The 19681-nt window shown below is 38.9% G+C and overlaps 1 protein-coding gene across 23 annotated transcripts in view; it reads right to left on the minus strand.

Annotated features, from left to right (window-relative positions):
- The window catches only part of COL25A1 (collagen type XXV alpha 1 chain), a 492664-nt gene that overhangs the window by 194415 nt on the left and 278568 nt on the right, over positions 1 to 19681 (minus strand). For all 23 annotated transcript variants that reach the window (XM_043438685.1, XM_043438674.1, XM_043438683.1 and 20 more), the window contains exon 5: positions 13435 to 13452. In XM_043438685.1, the coding sequence (XP_043294620.1) occupies positions 13435 to 13452 (18 nt within the window). The remainder of the gene's footprint in view (positions 1 to 13434; positions 13453 to 19681) is intronic.

Consider the following 19681-nt stretch of genomic DNA (forward strand, 5'->3'; position numbering starts at 1 on the left):
TATGTTCAATGTGCTCTCAATGAATGCTTATGAGGATATATTTGACTTTGGCTAGAAACTATGCCTTTCAAGGTCACTACCATTTCTCATTTGTAGACTCATGACTCTAGTTCAGATGAGCTAAAACAGTAAAAGGAACAAACAACTTCACACAGTCTCTTGAAGATAAAATGAACTCTGTTCAATGAAAGATTTTTTTTCTCACATCTCAACATGGGTGGATATTTTTAGCTCCTTTCTCCCTCCTGCCTATGACTCCAAATTTTAGAAAGAGTATATTCTATTTTCATTCTCCATACATTTTCAATACTGAGTCACTCCTAAAACCATGGCATTACTGCTTTGAAAAACCACAGATGAATAAAGTTACTAACTGACCTCCTAATTGTAAACCCGGTAACAAAGTTCACAGGGCTGAATTGTTCAGTTTCTTGGCAAAGTTTTCTGGGTCTTCCACTGTCTGATGGGGCTTCCCTTTCCTCGTCCTCTTCTGTACTTCTGAGCTAACCCTCCCCCACACCCCTGCCTTCTTCTCCTCCCCTCTATACACAGTCCCTGAGCATCTCACTCATTTCCATAGTTTCAGCTACTGATTGTCTATCTCCTTTACACCCAGCAGTGGCTTTTCTCCAGGATGATGTCTATTGCCCACCACAGATTTCCTTTTTTTTTTTCCCAATAATTTTATTTATTTGTGGGCTTCCCAGGTGGCACTAGTGGTAAAGAGCAGGCCTCCCAATGCAGGAGACTTAAGAGACTCAGGTTCCATCTCTGAGTTGGGAAGATGCCCTGGAGGAGGAAGTGGCGACCCACTCCAATATTCTTGCCTGGAGAATCCCATGGTCTTCATTGCTGTGTGGGCTTTTCCCCAGGTGTGGCAAGCAGGGGAGACTCTCTAGTTGCAGTGTGTGGGCTTTTCATTGCAAGGGTTTCCATTGTTTCACAACATGGGCTCTAGGGTGTGAGGGTTTCAGTAGTCGGAGCACATGGGTTCAGTAGTTGGAGCACATGGTTTCAGTAGTTGGAGCACATGGGTTCCGTAGTTGGAGCACATGGGTTCCGTAGTTGCAACTCCTGGGCTCTAGCACAGGCTCAATAGTTGTGACACATAGCTGAGCTGCTCTGAGGCACGTAGGATCTTCTCAGATCAGGGATAGAACCCGTGTCTCCTGCATTGGCAGGCAGATTCTTTACCACTGAGCCACCAGAGAAGCCCCACACATTTCCTCCTGGATGCACTCTTCTCATCTCAGACCCTGATACCCCCAGTAAGACTCCAACAGTTTTGCTCAGTGTACTCCCCATGCACTTCATTCAGAGTCCTGATGACTCAAATTGAGATTTTCATTAATTCGATAAAGAGGCTTTCCTCCCGGCAGGTTTGGCCCCCACCAACCTGGCAAATGAAACATGAGCTGGGCAGCCTTGTGCAGTGCACAACTTGGACAAATGTCAACTGTGGCCCTGGTGTTTACTGCAAGGAGTAACATTTCTTTCAGGAATTCAAAACCTCACTAGGCTTATTTACTTTTACAAGTAGGACCATAGCTCAGGTTGACAGGTAAGAGGTTGCAAAGAATCTGTGCCATAACTATTCTAAGCAAAATGCTAATTGGTGATATTTACTCAACACTATCAACTGAGGATGTATTGCCATTGATTTATTTTTAATTCCATGTATTTTTTTTATAAAAATGATATTTGCTGAATGTGAATTACTGCAATAGATTCTGCCTGATCTAAGATCTTAAATAATTAATACTGAATAAATAGATCACTTGAAAAAAATAAACCTGAAATGTAAAGGTTCACATTAGCTTAGCAAGGTAATGGAATCTTCTTCAGTCATTGTTTAAACTAGGTTTAAATGTGGTCTAGTCAAAAGAAAGAAGATAAGATGCTTCTTGAGTTATCTTTCTACATACTGTCTTACAACATTCTTTCCATTTTAATCTCGACACAATTCACAATTTATATTCTGTTTAAAAATGTGATATCAATTGAAATATGACTGGAGATACATAGAAAATAAATTTAGCTATTAAGAATTCTCATAGGATATCAAAATTATCAAGGAAATTCATAAATACACATATGAGAAATTACATATGCATGTATAATAAACTTGAGAACATTCATAAAATTCATAAAGTTTGAAACACTTCAAGCTAAATTAGTTTTAATTCACTAAGAACAATATTTCTTTTAAAGAATTTTTAAAGTTTTTATTTAATTTACAATATTATATTAGTTTGAGGTATACAGCACATCAATTCGATATGTTTATGGATTATTGTTATTGTTATTTAGGCACTAAGTTGTGTCTGACTCTTTGCGACCCCGTGGACTGTAGCCCACCAGGCTCCTCTGTCCATGGGATTTTCCAGGCAAGAATACTGGAGTGGGCTGCCATCTCCTTCTCCAGGGGATCTTCCTGACCCAAGGATCAAACCTGGGTCTCCTGCATTGGCAGGCGGATTCTTTATCACTGAGCCACCAGGGAAGCCCTACTCTCCTTAAAATTACTACAGAATAATGGCAATAGAGAAATGAACGTCTGTTGTTTAAGCCGCCCAGCAACTAAGCTGGTGAGTTGAGCTCTCAGAGGGGACTCCACATATCTTCTGAGTTCTTCCCATATGGCCCTTTGCTCTCTAGCCTGACCCAAAAATTCCAGCTGCCTTAACCTCCTCCAAGGTCAGAGACCACTCGGTTTAGGCGCTCCTTCCTGTGCTGCAGCTGAGAAATTCTCTCCAGGCAGTATGCTCAAGCAATCATAAGGTTCACCTTGTTTGTCTTCCTTTTCTGTGTTGCCTGTTGTCCACGCCTTAAAACTATTATTTTACATATCTTTTCTAGTGATTTAGTTGTATAGGAGGAGGCTAAATCTGGACCCAGTCGTTTCATCGTGAACAGGAGCAGAAGTCTTACAGTGTGTTGCAAACTAAGTCTACACTGTAGACTCCATGCTCCAATATCTAGCAGGGAAAGCTGTCCCGCATTTTTTCATTTCAAAACATTCATGGTCACTGGGGTCCCTTTCTTTTTCAAATGAATTGTAGAACTAGCTTGCTAAATTCTCTTTAAAAGCCCTCTTGGGTCTTGGACTGGGACTGAATTAAATTTATATAGCAATATGAGATATAACTAATATCTGTACATTTTATATACCTTGCCCTTGTTTGGGGTAAGTTAATATTATAAAATACTATGAAGAACGGTATTTCTAACTAAAGCTTTTTGATATCTTTAGAAAGAATTAGATACACAAATGTGCACATAAATGTTTATTTCAGATAGAGAATCTATACAATAAGTATACATCTAACAGTGATAATCATTTTTCATGAATTACTTAAGATTAAACTACTATCCTAAACCTCTACCTTTGGAGGCCATTATTCTACTGGATATATATCTGTCATAAGAAGTATCAAGGGTAACATATCTCCCTGGCTCTGTCTCAGTGTGAATGCTTATATAAGAAGGTATGTATGAAGGTGTCTGTGTGTGTGTTAGTCACTCAGGCAAGCTCGACTCTGAGACTCCACGGACTGTAGCCCACCAGGCTCCTCTGTCCATGGAATTCTCTAGGCAAGAATACTGGAGTGGGTTGCCATTCCCTTCTCCAGGGGATCTTCCTGACCCAGGGATTGAACCTGGGTCTCCTGCATTGCAGAAAGATTCTTTTTTTTTTCTTCTTAAAAATTAATTAATTTATTTTAATCGGAGGCTAATTACTTTACAATATTATGGTGGTTTTTGCCAGACATCGCATGAATCAGCCACGGGTGCACATGTGTCCCCCATCCTGAACTCTCTCCCACCTCCCTCCCCACCCCAAGCCTCTGGGTTGTCCCAGAGCACTGGCTTTAAGTGCCCTGCTTCATGCACTGAACTTGCACTGGTCATCTATTTTACATATGGTAATATATGCGTTTCAATGCTACTCTCTCAAATCATCCCACCCTCACCTTCTCCCACATAGTCCAAAAGTCTGTTCTTTACATCTGTGTCTCTTTGGCTGTCTAGCACGTAGTGTCATCATTACCATCTTTCTAAATTCCATATATATGTGTTAATATACTGTACTGGTGTTTTTCTTTCTGACTTAACTTCACTCAGTATTATAGGCTCCAGTTTCATCCACCTCATTAGATCTGACTGAAATGCATTCTTTTTTATGGCTGAGTAATATTCCATTGTGTATATGTACCACAACCTCCTTATCCATTCATCTGTGCATGGACATCTAGGTCGCTTCCATGTCTTAGCTATTGTAAAACAGTGCTACAGTGAACACTGGATTACACGTGCCTCTTTCAATTCTGATTTCCTCAGTGTGTATGCCCAGCAGTGGGATTGCTGGGTTGAATGACCATTCTATTTTCAGTTTTTTAAGGAATCTCCACACTGTTTTAATGGCTGTACTAGCTTGCATTCTCACCAATAGTGTAAGAGGGTTCCCGTTTCTCCACACATTATCCAGCATTTATTGTTTGTAGACTTTTTGATGGCAGTGCAGGCAGATTCTTTACTGTCTGAGCCACCAGGGAAGCCCATGAAGGTGTTTAAATTGAATAATCATACTCATGAAAGTGTTTAGATTTAATAATAACATTTATGTGTGCCTACTCCAGTATTCTTGCCTGGAGAATCCCACGGACAAAGGAGGCTGGTGGGCTACAGTCCATGGGGTCGCAGAGAGTTGGACACCACTGAGTGACTAACACACACACACACTCTGTTTTAAGTGCTTCATTAAATCATGTATTAAGTCAAACCAATCACCCTTGTATTACATTGGAAAACTTGAGGAAAAAAATAACTTGGCCAAAGTCATGCAGCTGGTAAGTGGTAGACCAAGGTGTAAACCCAGGTGTCTTCCCATGGAGCCCATCCCCCTAACCTATTCAATGTATTCCACGTGCTGCTTTTAAAACGGACTGTTAAAGCTGATATTTCAGTTCTTTTAGTCATGTCATCATCAAGTGAATATAAAATTAGTTTTAAATCTAAATTGTTAAATACATTTATTCAACAAAACTTTATTGTACATTTTCTGTATATCAACATTGTATTAAAAATTGAGATGCAAAAATGAGTAAGTTTGGAGAATGATAACAGTTTCTACATATGCAAATCCACGTTGGATTAATTATTCATGAAAGATTATGTGTTATTCACCTTTGTGCAGGTAGAATTAAAAGAAATATGTTCAGTAGAAGACAAAACACAAAGTTGGCAGTAAATTTCCTCCAACTAATTTAAGTAGGAAAGAATCCAAAGGTAACATTAAACTTTGAGGTAATGTTACCTCAATTTAATACACAAATGACCATGCAAAAATAAAGAAATATGGTTATAGTAAAATAAATAAGCTGTTGTATTGTGTGCACTCTTAATGGTATAAGCTATTTGGAGTACAATGGGTTCTTTCATGTCATGTTAACCATTTACTTAATAAAATACCTCAAAAGTCTTAATCTTAAGACTTTCATAATCATTCTCTTGATCACACAATCACCACATAACATGTAGATAATGGGGCATAATAATACTTTATCAGGTCTGACATGGTTTATTCAGAATGGGATACGTTACTAATTTGACAGTTGTATAGTGGGTAAAAGACTCTCTGTACATGCTAAAAGACTCTCTGTACACAGTAAAAGACTTTCTGTACACATGCACACACATGCACACACATGTACACACATGCACACACATGCACACACACATGCACACACATGCATACATACACACAGGCACAGACACATGCATTTCAGATTTCTTGGGGAATGTATACGTCCTCCCCCTGCCCCCAAGTCAGACTATATGGGTCTGACTAAGGCTGGACTAAAACACAAACATGAAATATAGGAATTGCTAAAGTGTTAGGTTAGAAGGAGCTTAATGTATAATTAAAAACATATGAGCAAAAAGTTAAATACTGTCCCTAAAGATAGTACTTTTTTTTTTCAGGAATAATTCCTTACAAGGCACATGCAGCTTTATTTTTGTAAAGTTTAGTAAAATGTTGTCAAATGGCAGACAATGTCAAAGCAAAAAAAAAAAAAAAAAAAAACCAAGAAGTAAAAAAGAGTTTGGGGGCAAAAGGCAAATTGACATCTTCCATTTCTTTTCAAGCGCATCTGAACCAGTACAAACGGAAGGCACAGGCCTCCATGTGCAGTTGTCTAACGGTATTTGCTTGTGGTTTTTCTCTTGCATTTTTTTCTCAGTGAGTAATACAGAATTACACCATGCATGCAGCTTTAGTCTTCCAAATTCCTAAGGGAATTGTATCTACTTTATGTTCACATGCAACTCCAAAGGGGAGTTATCAGAAGGACTTTATAATTCTACAAAGTTTATGAAAAGAAACGCCCTTGTCATAGAAGGGGTACCTTTCATTAATATAATTATATATTTCATTAATATAATTATTCCACTGTTTCATTATCCTCTACTGATTATGCTGATGGAGTTATTCAGGGTGAAGAGAAGGCCAATATATTTTATAAAGTGTGCAAGATAGAATCCTGAGAAGGTTTTTGTTCTTAGAGAAACAACTAGTTCCTACAATTTGTATTAATTGTTATTAATGGGAGAATATTATTGCTTAATATTGCAACCACCATGAACTACTTTCTATAGCTGTCCTGATTGTTAAAAATTAAATCCAGGCTTTGAACCCTATAAATAAATGGCTACAAAATATAATTACACATCATAAGTATAGCCCTGGGCTAGTGTTATTTGTTTATTTTCACCAAAAATTAAATATCAACATGAATAAATGACTATAATGAAAGGAAAAAAAGGCATCCAAACCCTCCCAACCATGTGGATGTTAGATATTAACAATAATAAATGTTCAGAAAGATCTCAGAGCTTAGAAACCTCAGACCAGGTTTACATGGTACAATTGATAACAGATGGTATTACTGCCTGGTGCATTTAGAATTATGAAAAGCAATAGTTTTCTCTCCTTTTCAGCTTCCTTTTCCTTAAGCTCTTGTATATACCATTTGTGACTCAATAAGATTTGTTGAACTTCTACTACATACAAGGAACTGAGTTAGATGTTATAGAGGACACTAAAGACTGAAGAAAGCATAGATTCCACTCTTGAGAATCATAAAAGCTAGCAATAAAGAAAGAAAAGATGTTTATAAATGACTATGATAAAATAGAAAGAGGAAAAGGGAGGGAGGGAATTAACGTATACTGAGTGCCTGGCATGTAGTAGACACTGTGTTAAAAGTTGATGTTTGGCAGAAACCAACAAAATTCTGTAAAGCAGTTATCCTTCAATTAAAAAATAAACACATTAAAAAAAGCAAGAAGTTATATACACGTTATCTTATTTTAACTCTCACACCCTCCATTGAGATAAGATTTCATCATCTCTGCTTTACAGATGGGGGAAATGAGACTCTCTCCCAAGATCACAGAGCTTGTAAGTGGTAGAGCTAGGATTTGACTTACGATCTGTCTGGATTCACTGTCTATAGTCTCTCTGTTTTAAACGTAAAGTCATATAAAAAGCTGTACAGGATAAAATGCTGTGTGGAATCAGCAAAAGGGAGAAATTATAATCAGCTAGGGGAAGTAACAACATCTTGATGGAAGAAGGAACATGTAAGTATGAAGGGTTATCCTATTTGGATGTGCAGAAACAGTGTATCTAGGCACTGAGAGGGAAGCACTTCTGGAGAAAATCCTGGTTAAGAAAAGACTTAAGAAAAGACTTGAAGAGAAAAGAATGAATGGTTTGATTCAGTTTGGATGAAGCATCGTGCCCAGGAAGAAAATTACTTAAAAATCAGTGGGATAGGGGCTTCCCTGGTGCCTCAGTGGTAAAGAATCCACCTGCCAACGCAGGAGACATAGGTTTAATCCCTGATCCGGGAAGATCCCACATGCTATGGAGCAACTAAGCCTCTGCACAACTGCTGAGCCTGTGTTCTAGAGCCCAGGCGCCACAACTACCGAGCCCATGCATGCCAGAGCCCATTCTCCACAACAAGAAGGGCCGCTGCAGTGGAAAGCCCGTGCACCGCAGCTAGAGAGGAGTCCCCGCTCAGCGCAACTCGAGAAGAGCAACGAAGACCCAGCACAGCCAACATAAATAAATAAATAAAATTATTATTAAAAAAAAAAATCAGTAGGATATAGTGCTGGAAAAACAGGTCAAGTCAAAGAAATGGAATGTCAGGCAAGGAACTAGATTTTACCACAGTCTAAATGGTAATCATATTGAGATTCAAAGTTTGTGAGTCAGAAGAATGACATAATAAGAACCATGATAGGAAAACATATATAAGTTGATACTGGTTGATGCTACACTTAATTCCCACTTGATGACTCCACTACAGGGATAGGAAAACCTAAATGTCCACTTTTTGGACTCAGCTCGTTTGCAGCAGTGACAGGCCAGGCAACAGGCATGTCTGCACAGTGTGCAGAATGGCAAGAGGGATTCAGGGTCAAGAGAAATAGAAATGGAGAGTCCTATCAAGCAGGCAGTGAGCTAGAGGCATCGACCTGTTCAGTCAGCCATTAGCAAGGCTGCAGAGAGGATACACACCATGACTCTTAACACCCAGGGTATGTGGGGGCTAAGTCGCTTCCATCATGTCTGACTCTTTGTAACTCTATGGACTGTAGCCCACCAGGCTCCCTGTCCATGGGATTCTCCAGGCAAGAATATTAGAGTGGGTTGCCATTTCCAACCCAGGGTTCAAACCCATATCTCCTTCCTCTTCTGCACTGCAGGTGGATTCTTGACCACTGAGCCACCAGGGCAACCCAGCAGTGGAAAGGAAAGGGAAAGGAGGACCTTGGATGAAGATGGTAATGGAAAAACAGTGTAGACACGTGGAACTGGGAAAGGACTCAAGTCATCAGAATGGGGTGCCTGGATCTGGGCAGAATTCCATTATTAAGACTAAGGCATAGCATGAAGACCACACTTAGAGCAATGGCATTGATGTTGGTTCACCTGTGTGTGTAGGGAAAAGGCTTTCTTAAATGCCTCATGTCAAAGTCCCAACAGAACCCGGGGATTAACCAGATGTGTAAGCACAGAGTAGGGTGGTGGGTCTGCAGAACTGACAGCACTTCGACACTCTGCTGCTGCGGCTAAGTCGCTTCAGTCATGTCCGACTCTTAGCGACCCCCTGGACTGCAGCCCACCAGGCTCCTCCATCCATGGGATTTTCCAGGCAAGAGTACTGGAGTGGGGTGCCATTGCCTTCTCCGTTTGACACTCTACTTGACTACTATTATTAAAAGAACTATCAAAAGAACAGAGACTGAGTCTGTCTTGTTCACTACAACTTCACATCCTTGTACCTAATAAGAGGCAAAATAGACATGAGTTATTGAACTGAATTATGTTAATATGGATTAATAAAAAACATCAAGGTGACTTTCATTTCAACAGATTAACTTTGCGCCACCCCTGAATAACTCCCATCATGTCTAGTTTGAAATACAAATGTTCATCTGTCTGTTTTCTCATTTCTTCCCCTTCTTTCTTCCTTCACTTTCTGTTGTCACATTTTTTTTCTTTTTCTACCCAATTGTTTTTTTCAAGTCTCTGTGATTATTTACGCTAACTCATCCCTTTTCCTCTCCAAGAATTTGATTTCCTCTGATTCAGTGGATTCACAGCAATATCCTCTCCATCCATTCCTCTTTTCCCATCGTAACCACAGCTGCTAGAACTGCCCTTTTTTTTTCCTTTCTAATATCCTTTCACCATCTCATTTCCCTTGTCAAGAACCATTTTCTCACCCATTTAGGTAAATGCATAGATTCACCTCTCTTCCCTCAGGCCTATTTTCATATTCAATTTCATACTGTCACTGTAACAGAGTTCACGGCTATTTAGCTTTCTAGTCTTTGCAATCTTTTAACAATCTAAGTCCATCCGAGCCGTTTTCAATTTTAGGAAGATGATCAGAATTCCTTGATGATAAGATATTTTCCCTTTTTACCACTGGTCTGCAAAATAAAACTCTATCAATCTGGAAATCCTGACTCAATAAGTGTGATATCAAAGAAAGAGTACTGAGCTTTTCTAAGAGTTTTACATCATACAGCAATGTGAATAAGATGATGTGGCAGTGTTCAATCTCTGCGAGAAAACACTAATTGACATAAACATTTGCATATGAGTAACAAGCAGTTAATAATCATCTAGTACTAAGTGAACACTTCATTAATAATTCTCTAATTTAAAATCTGAAATTGGAAGTTTCTTTTGAAAAATACTATAATGATGTAGGAATAAGAAGTAGGTCAGACCTTTCCTTGGGGACATAGCAACAAAACTCTTTGCCTATGGTGTAGAAAGACAATGTGGGGGTATCTCTTGGCTTCTTAAAGTGCCATGATACACTTTCAACTTTCAGCTACCATGATCCATCCATAGATGTTCCTGGCTCTGACTATTCTTGGCTTCCTGTGCTGGTTTATCATCCTTCATCTGCTCATTCACTATGGCTGTGCATTCAAAATTTGTTACGACCATGTTCTTTTTTCCCCATGTTCTCCTTTTAGAGTCATCCTCTTTAATGTCTCATTATGCTTTTCATGCTGTCTTTCTGTCCAGTTTTCTAAGTCCTTATAGCCCTATCTGAGTTTTCCACTCTGTTTCGTCTATAGGACACTCGCACTTGAAAGTTGTAGCAGATGTAGCTGCCTCTCTGCAAGACTGTGCTAGAATACAGGTCCCATATGTTCTTACGGCTTCCCGCATTCCTTGAACAGCTGGAGTGTATTATACCTTCTAGGGTAGGCCAGAAGTGCCAGGGAGTTAACACCCAGGTACAACTCTCACCAATGAAGAATGGGAAATTAGTGATTAAATGCATCAGTTTTCCTGCCCTGCAGTAGGGCAACTCTAAGGCAAGCTCTGCACTGCTTCTCATAGGCTCTCATACGTTCTGTGTGTATAAGTTCTCACAGGTTCACAGACACAGATACATATATAGAAAAGGATATATACAGAATGTGTGTATATGCTCAGTCACGTCCGACTCTCTGCGATCCCAAGGACTGTAGCCCACTAGGCTCTTCTGTCCATGGAATCTTTCAGGCACGATTACTGGGGTGGGTTGCCAGTTTCTACTCCAGGGGTATCTTCCCGACTCAGGGATTAAACCTGCATCTCTAGCATCTCCTGCATTGGCAGGCAAATTCTTTACCACTGCACCACCTGGGAAGCCTGGTTTATATACAGAATAAGAAGAGATCAAATATATATATCTCTTAGATCTAGATCCAGGATAATATTACTTTCAGGGCTGTTGTAAGCATTAAATAAAATAAAGCATGCAAAGCAACTTTTACTTTGTTTTCATCTCATTATAATGTAGCAGTTTCAAATTTAGGGAAGAAACTATGACTTTCTTTCATGGGTTTTTTTCCCTCCATTAATTAGCTTGAGATTTAGAACATAAGAGTGAAAATTAAGAACAAAATAATGCCATTTGCAGCAACAAAGATGGACCCAGTGGTTGTAATACTGAGTGAAGTAAGACAGACATAGAAAGACAAACGTCGTATAATGTCACTTACATGTGGGATCTAAAAAAGAAGGGTAAAAATGAACTTATTTACAAAACAGGAGTCACAGACATATAAAACAAACATATTTACCAAGGGGTAAAGGAAGGAGGGATAAACTGGGAGGCTGGAACTGACATATACATTATGTTGTTCAGTCACTCAGTTATGTCCAACTCTGCAACCCCAGGACTGCAGTCTGCCAGGCTTCCCTGTCCTTCACCATCTCCCAGAGTTTGCTCAAACCCATGTCCATTGAGTCGATGATGCCATTCAACCATCTCATCCTCTGTTGCCCCCTTCTCCTGCCCTCAATCTTTCCCAACATCACGGTCTTTTCCAATGAGTCAGCTCCTTGCATCAAGTGGCCAAAGTATTGGAGCTTCAGCATCAGTCCTTTCAATGAATATTCAGAGTTGATCTCCTTTAGGATTGACTGGTTTGATCTTAGATCAATGGCATACTACTGTACTACATACTACTATCTATAAAACATATAACTAATAAGGATCTATCATATAGCACTGGGAACTCTGCTCAGTACCCTGTAATGGTATATGTGGGAAAATAATCTAAAAAAGAGTGGATATGTGTATATGGACAACTGATTCACTTTGTTGTACACCTGAAACTAACACAATATTGTAAATCAACTATACTCCAATAAATGTTTTTTAAGCGAAAATTATAAACAATGAGAGTATTCATTATCGTGAATAATGAGTGAATATAAATTAATTACTTCTCAAGCTATTTCTCATGAGTAGTGTGAAAAGGAATATTCTACTGGGGAGGTTTTGTTTGCTTTGTTAGATATCCTTATATTCAGAGCTCATAAAATATAAATATATTATCGTGGTCTAGTAGGAGGATCAGCACATAATAGACAGTTTGTGGCATTGGCTATACTTATTTAGGAAACAATCTAGGACAGAAATAGTATTCAGCATATCGAGGGGAAAGAGACGAAAAGGGGACTCAATAAATAACTATTTTATTTACAGGTATTATGGTGTTAGAGGTAAAACATTAATAATGGCATTTCCTTCTCTCTGATTTCCTCCTGACTATAATAATTGCTAATATTGAGGGTTTTTTATTGACTGTTCATTTCTGACAACTCTCTTCTGTGCGTTTCATCTTTATACACATTCCTCCCCTTCCTAATATTTCCTCATTTTCTTCACTATGATTTAGGGCTCAAAAGATTGTCTGTTGACTGCTTTCACGATGATAAGTCATGTCTTCAGCAGTTAGTTTATATTGAAAATATAGGGAGGGGAGGGAGTTAATATATATTTAATTATGGCTGATTTGCACAGCTGTATGGCAGAAACCAATACAACATTAAAGTAATTTTCCCCCAATTAAAAATAAGTTTTTAGAAAAGACTGAAAAAAGGAAATGTAGAACAAATTAAATATCTATCTATAATAAATCAAAATTAGTTGATAGGACGGCAATCTAAATAATCAGTCTGTGGGAACTGACGACAACGTATCAGTAACGATGACTCGGTACCTAATGCCAATGAGTTCCTACTGAACATCTACTACTAAGTCATTTTATCTTACATTAAAGCCCTGTGGCACTGTCTCAGATCTGTTAAAGAGTCTTGCTTTGTATGACAGTACATTGTTAAACTTGCCATCTGGCCCAACAGCTGATATGACTCACACGATCCTGAAGAGGCCCCAAAGATTTACTCCTGGGAAATATCTGGTCTACTGTGTGGTGTCATGATTACTGGCTCATAGCTTTTTTATATGCTTTGAAAAGAACTGTAAATCCTCTAGGCTGGAAAAATCCTAAATTGAGATTAGTTTGTGAGAAGAAAAAGTGTTCACTTACCTGAGGACCCGGCTGACCCTGAAATTGAAAAGGAGAAAGAAAGGAAAACAGTTACAAAATTGCTTCCTAAGTGAGTATTTTCAGTATCAAAACTTAAACTAGTTCTGAACATGTTTTCAAAATATTTCTGAAAATAATAATACCTAACTACAGACAATTTCACTTTGTGTTTTAATAAAGTTATTTCTTAATATTTTTACTCTATGCTATTTATCTCAAATCTTGATGTTATGGTCTATTATATGTAACTCCAAAATGACTCAAGAGTTTTACTATGCTCTGGAATTAAAATGGAGAAAGAAAAGGCAAAGGGTGAAATAGATCTCACATGATAATAATGAATGGGTTACATAAAGGGAGGATCTTTGAGCACATTATTATTATGAGCTACATATTCAGAGATGGCACAGAGAAAAGAAAAAAGAGGCAGTTGTTTAATTTTAGAATTCACCAACTCTTTACATTTCTCATTGTTTCAATAATATTTTAAGTCTGTTAAAAAATAAACATCTATCTTTTACTCTGGAAAATCCAACCTAAGGGCATTTTAAAAGAATATGAGAGGTCTTTGGCTCAATTAAAGTGCATCATAACTCCTCATACAAATAAGATTATGTAACCTTTGGTCAATCAGATTTATTTTTAATGTCGTTTTCTTGTTGTTTAAACTAATAAAAATTTCAAAACAGCATAACTGCAAGTGCTTCTTACTAAGGAATAATCACCTGTGAATCAAAGTATTGATTACACATCACCTTCTTCAACTCTCCAATTGGATTTTGCATAGATGAGATGAAAGAAAAAGTTCACACTGAATTAGGGAATCTTAACAAGTAAATAATGTATAATCTCATTATATCACCTGTATGCCACTGAGTATTACACAAAAAAGCAAGAAGCTAATACAACTCCCAGAGAAGACTCTTTCTTTCTCTTTCAGCTTCTCTTCAGACTTGGAATTTCTCTAGGTACATGTTCTCTAACTGACTGGTTGTAAAACAGATCCAAGAGCTTTGTCTAGATTTTATCTAATCAAACCAGGAAGGGCAGTTATACCAGCTACTGTGGATGTAACTCACCCCACCCCTGACTCTTCAGTGATGCAGACAGATAACAGAATACCATTCACTCATTCCTTATAGTCCCAGGCCAATTTGGATGTGTTATTCCATTTATTATAACTGTCCTGAATTTTATAAATAAAAGAACAGACTCACAGAAAAGTGAAGTCGCTCAGTCGCGTCCGACTCTTTGTGACCCTATGAACTGTAGCCCACCAGGCTCCTCCATCCATGGAATTTTCTAGGCAAGAGTACTGGAGTGGGTTGCCATTCCCTTCTCCAGGGGATCTTCCCAACCCAGGGATTGAACCTGAGTCTCCCACATTGCGGGCAGATGCTTTACCGTCTGAGCCACCAGGAGATCACTGAGACTCATAGAAATAAACCAAAAATCACACAGCCTATAGGCAAAAAGGGCAAACTTTAAATCCAAACTGATTCCAAAGCTCCAACATTTTGCCTTTCACTCTGGAAGTTTAAACTCTAAGCTGTATGCAGACTTAACTGAGATCAGCATGGTCCCAGAGCACTCTTAACTTGAGTGGACACTAAACCTCCCAGGTACTCCCAGGCTGCAACAGCTCGAATCTCTGCTTCCAGATGAAGACCTAGGGCCACAGGGCACCCAGGTGCCCTCTGAACTGATACCTGTACAGAAACCAGGTCAACAAAGGTTCTTGAGGGTAGCAAACAGCTCTAACATCAGCTCTAAACATGGAGAACCTATAAGTACAGGGCTGTTCATCTGCATGTAAATGTGGATCTTCCAGATCCGCATAATGGATGAAATTACAGTGCATGCTCACTGGCTCTTACATTACCACTCCTTCTCTGGATGCTTTACGCTTTCAACCTTCCCGAACTTTTAAGCTAATGCACACTCTGAAATGTGACCATGAACCTTTTATAGAACCCCAGAATAAATTACCTCTCTTATGTGTTTTTTTTTTTGTAAAGACTAAAATGTAGACATCACTAAAATCAGAAAGAATTTCTTCAAAGGAATATATTTTAGCATCATTGCTGAGATTTTTTTATTCCTATGGTTGTTTTACAAATTACAGGCTTTTCTAGTCTATCTTTAAAAACTAGCATTTCTGCCATTACATTTAACAAATGACTTTTAGCACGTTTGTAGAAACTGCACAAATATACATTGCATTATGAATTTTTTATCAGTGATAATGAGAACAAATAGTAAATGATGGTAAAGATAAGAAGTGGACTTTTATATAGGCGCTGGAACATATACAGCACCAGGGAACTCAGATTACCCTAACGTCAGATATGAATGTGAGGTGTGTGTACATGTATATGTGTATGTGTAGGGTGGGGAATGTGAAAAAGAGAGATGGAAGTGCGCTGACAGAGAGGATTCCCAGAAAAACAATGCAAACTAAATGGCAAATTTGGCAACCTCCTTAAATCATGGCTTACACAATGTACGTCTTACAAATCATACACAAGATTCCAGGACTGCCTACACCAAGTCTCCTTAACTCAATGTGATGTCACAAGCTATCCACTTGGAGACACCTAGAACGCCAGGCGTCTCCTAGGGAACACCTGTAAGAAAGCAGTCTAGCAGCTGGTATCTGGCAGTCAGGGTAGTAAAGCCATCTGGCTAAGTGAGCGAAGTGATGGAGGAGAGGCTCTCACCCCATGGAGAGCAGAGCATAGAGAATAGACAAGAGCCCAAGAAGAGCATCTCAGAAATGCCTTGGGAACCCAAGACACCATGTGACGAAGACTCCTTCACAGACAAATCATCCAAGGACGTATCTCAGAATTTCCTTGTTGCCCCTGAGTAATTCACTGAGTAAGACAAGTGTTTTCATATACTAGCGCATCATTTTGTCTATTCTAACTTACAGGTAGTGGATATTATTAGCAATCAAAAGTGAAAGGGAATTTCTTTTGGTTTTCTAAAATGCACTCTGAGGAGGTAAAAATTATGATGAAGGCTAGCAAATAAAACTTTTAAGTTGAATCTTTAAAAATGGCTGAAAAGACCTTTTCCTCCCCCAAGCGAATCATCAACATGTTTCTATAAATAAAAACCCAAAGAGTACAATCTAGCATAATCAAGAGCCATGCCAAGAGAAGTAGTTAAGTCACAGAAATACTTAAGTTTAGGCCAGACAAGTAATGATGGAGAATGGAGTTGCTGATTTACTGTACGTCAACAGCTCAGTACAATGCCCTCAAGGCAGCTAAGGCACCAGCGTGAAGAAAAAGAAACAGCAGGAAAAGCTGACTTGAAAACATGGTAATCAGAACAGCATGGTGGAAAACAATCAGCCAGTAGCTGATGCTTGACAGAGAAGTGTTCAAAGCAAGTTAAAAGTTTCGTGAGTGGCTGTACTAGTTTGCATTCCCACCAACAGTGTAAGAGGGTTCCCTTTTCTCCACACCCTCTCCAGCATTTATTGCTTGTAGACTTTTGGATAGCAGCCATCCTGACTGGTGTGTAATGGTACCTCATTGTGGTTTTGATTTGCATTTCTCTAATAATGAGTGATGTTGAGCAACTGGAGCCCCTTATACAGAGTGAAGTAAGCCAGAAAGATAAAGAACATTACAGCATACTAACACATATATATGGAATTTAGAAAGATGGTAACGATAACCCTATATGCAAAACAGAAAAAGAGACACAGAAATACAGAACAGACTTTTGAACTCTGTGGGAGAAGGTGAGGGTGGGATGTTTCAAAAGAACAGCATGTATACTATCTATGGTGAAACAGATCACCAGCCCAGGTGGGATGCATGAGACAAGTGCTCCGGCCTGGTGCACTGGGAAGACCCAGAGGAATCGGGTGGAGAGGGAGGTGGGAGGGGGGATCGGGATGGGGAATAAGTGTAAATCTATGGCTGATTCATATCAATGTATGACAAAACCCACTGAAATGTTGTGAAGTAATTAGCCTCCAACTAATAAAAAAATTAAAAAAAAAAAAAAAAAAAAAAAAAGTTCGTGAGCAAGTAAACCAAGATGGAACATGATAAATGAGAAGACATATCACTGGAGTCATGTATTGTTACTTCAGGCAAATTAAAGAGCAGTATTAACCAGTGTTTGCCAGGCTGTTATCACAACTATGATTGCCAGAAAGTACTAACACTCTTTTCTAAATCAACCAAGTCATTTAGATTTTTGACTGAGGCAATTAGTTTCACCACATGATACTTTTTTTACGGCTGGCAATTCTGTGTCATTCTTTTTCAGCTGGGACAAATGCCATTTTTCCATTAGCTGCTGCTGCTGCTGCTAAGTCACTTCAGTCGTGTCCGACTCTGTGCGACCCCAAAGACGGCAGCCCACCAGGCTCCCCCGTCCCTGGCAAGAATACTGGAGTGGGTCGCCATTTCCTTCTCCAATGCATTCATGCATGCTGAGTTGCTTCAGTCATGTCTAAGTCTGTGCGACCCCATGGACAGGCAGCAGCAGCCCCAGGCTCCACTGTCCACAGGATTTTCCAGGCAAGAATATTGGAGTAGGTTGCCATTTCCTTCTCCTTTCCATTAGCACAGGCACAAAAAGGTACACAAAATTTGTACTTTCATATACCATCTTATTTTGAAATACTGATTAGGATACCCACATACATTTTTACAGTGATAAGTTGTTTTTTTTTTTTTTTTTTGCTTTTGACCATTTATTGCCTCATCACAACTCTAATACAGAAGAGTAAGGATTTTTTTCAAAAGAAAAACAATACATATAATAATATTTGCAATATATAGCATATATAGGGTTTACTCAGTCCATCCTAAAGGAAATCAGTGATAAGTTTTAAATAAAATTACTTTCAGTTACAAAAACTTGAGGATGATTGTTCTTGAGCCTCTAAAAGGTGTTCCCTCTGCTTCAAGGTAATTAAAAAACACTTAACTTAGAATCTCAGCATTAAGAAACCTAAGCTTGACTATCACTGTTAGTGTACTCAGATTCAGTTTATTTCACTGTCTTGAATTGAAAAAAAAAAAAAAACTTTAAAATAATCATTTCTAGGCTTTTGCACTTTCAAACCTTTACAGTCTAAAAAGATCATTTGAAGATGATTATCATAACTTCATTACCTCTTTCAAATCCACATATTCAGAAGTCAAGTTTATTTTTCTTTTCAGGAGAAAAGAACACAGGAAGCAAGGATGCAGGTGAAGCTTCAGATTGTTTCAGTTGGCAACAGGATTATTCTGGTGGCAGCCGTTCTGAGGACCAATTGGAATCCTATCAGAGGAACCATCAGGCTTCCCAGGTGGCCCTAGTGGTTAAGAACCTGCCTGCCAATGCAGGCAGACCTAAGAGATGCAAATTCAATATCTGGGTCGGGAAGATCCCCTGGAGCTGGGCACGGCAACCCACACCTGTATTCTTGCCTGGAGTATACCATGGACAGAGGAGCCTGGCAGGCTGCAGTCCACAGGGTCGCATAGAGTTGGACACGACTGAGTGACTGCACGCACACGTGTGCACTCATGTAGGACCATCTCAGTGGGATCCCTTAACCTTTCCTGAGTCTCAGTTTGACCTAAAGTCTGTGCCAGTAAGCAGAACATGTGTACTCTACATCTGCAGCACCAGGAAGCAGGAATCTTGCTCATCCTGTGAGTTTCTTCACATTTAATCCCTGACACCCCAGTGCCCAAGTTACAAGGTGCTTTGGAAACAATCACTGAATTGCTGAAAGGTAAGAATATTTTGACTGGTTCTCAAACCGGTTACAGTATTTTTAGAGAACCATTAGGAAGTCGGCTATCCTTACATTTCAGAGTTGTATTTTCAAAATATAACTTCTTAATCTTTTGGCTTCTGCTCATGCAAATAAACATATCTATGTTGAAGAGGAAGTCTCCTCCCTCACTGGAATCTTCTTCAGATGCCAGAGATGGAGCTAAGGCAGAAGCCTGCAAGGCTGTCAAGGGAAGTTTAGACATCTACCTATGTGCCTTAGGACAAAAAGCATGATACTGATATCTTGAAGAAAAATCACTCCCTAGTTTGATTAAGCCTCTGCATCTAATTAATATGAGAATATTATATGAAATTACTTGCAAATTATAAAATGCTATACCATTGTAGCATGGCAATTCAAAGTAGGCTATAAAACCAGCACCAACAATTTATTGGACTAATTCAAATTTAGATAAAAAGTGTCTATTAACTTTAAAAACAAATT

Source organism: Cervus canadensis, chromosome 19, assembly GCF_019320065.1.
Source record: "Cervus canadensis isolate Bull #8, Minnesota chromosome 19, ASM1932006v1, whole genome shotgun sequence".
Classification (NCBI taxonomy): domain Eukaryota; kingdom Metazoa; phylum Chordata; class Mammalia; order Artiodactyla; family Cervidae; genus Cervus; species Cervus canadensis.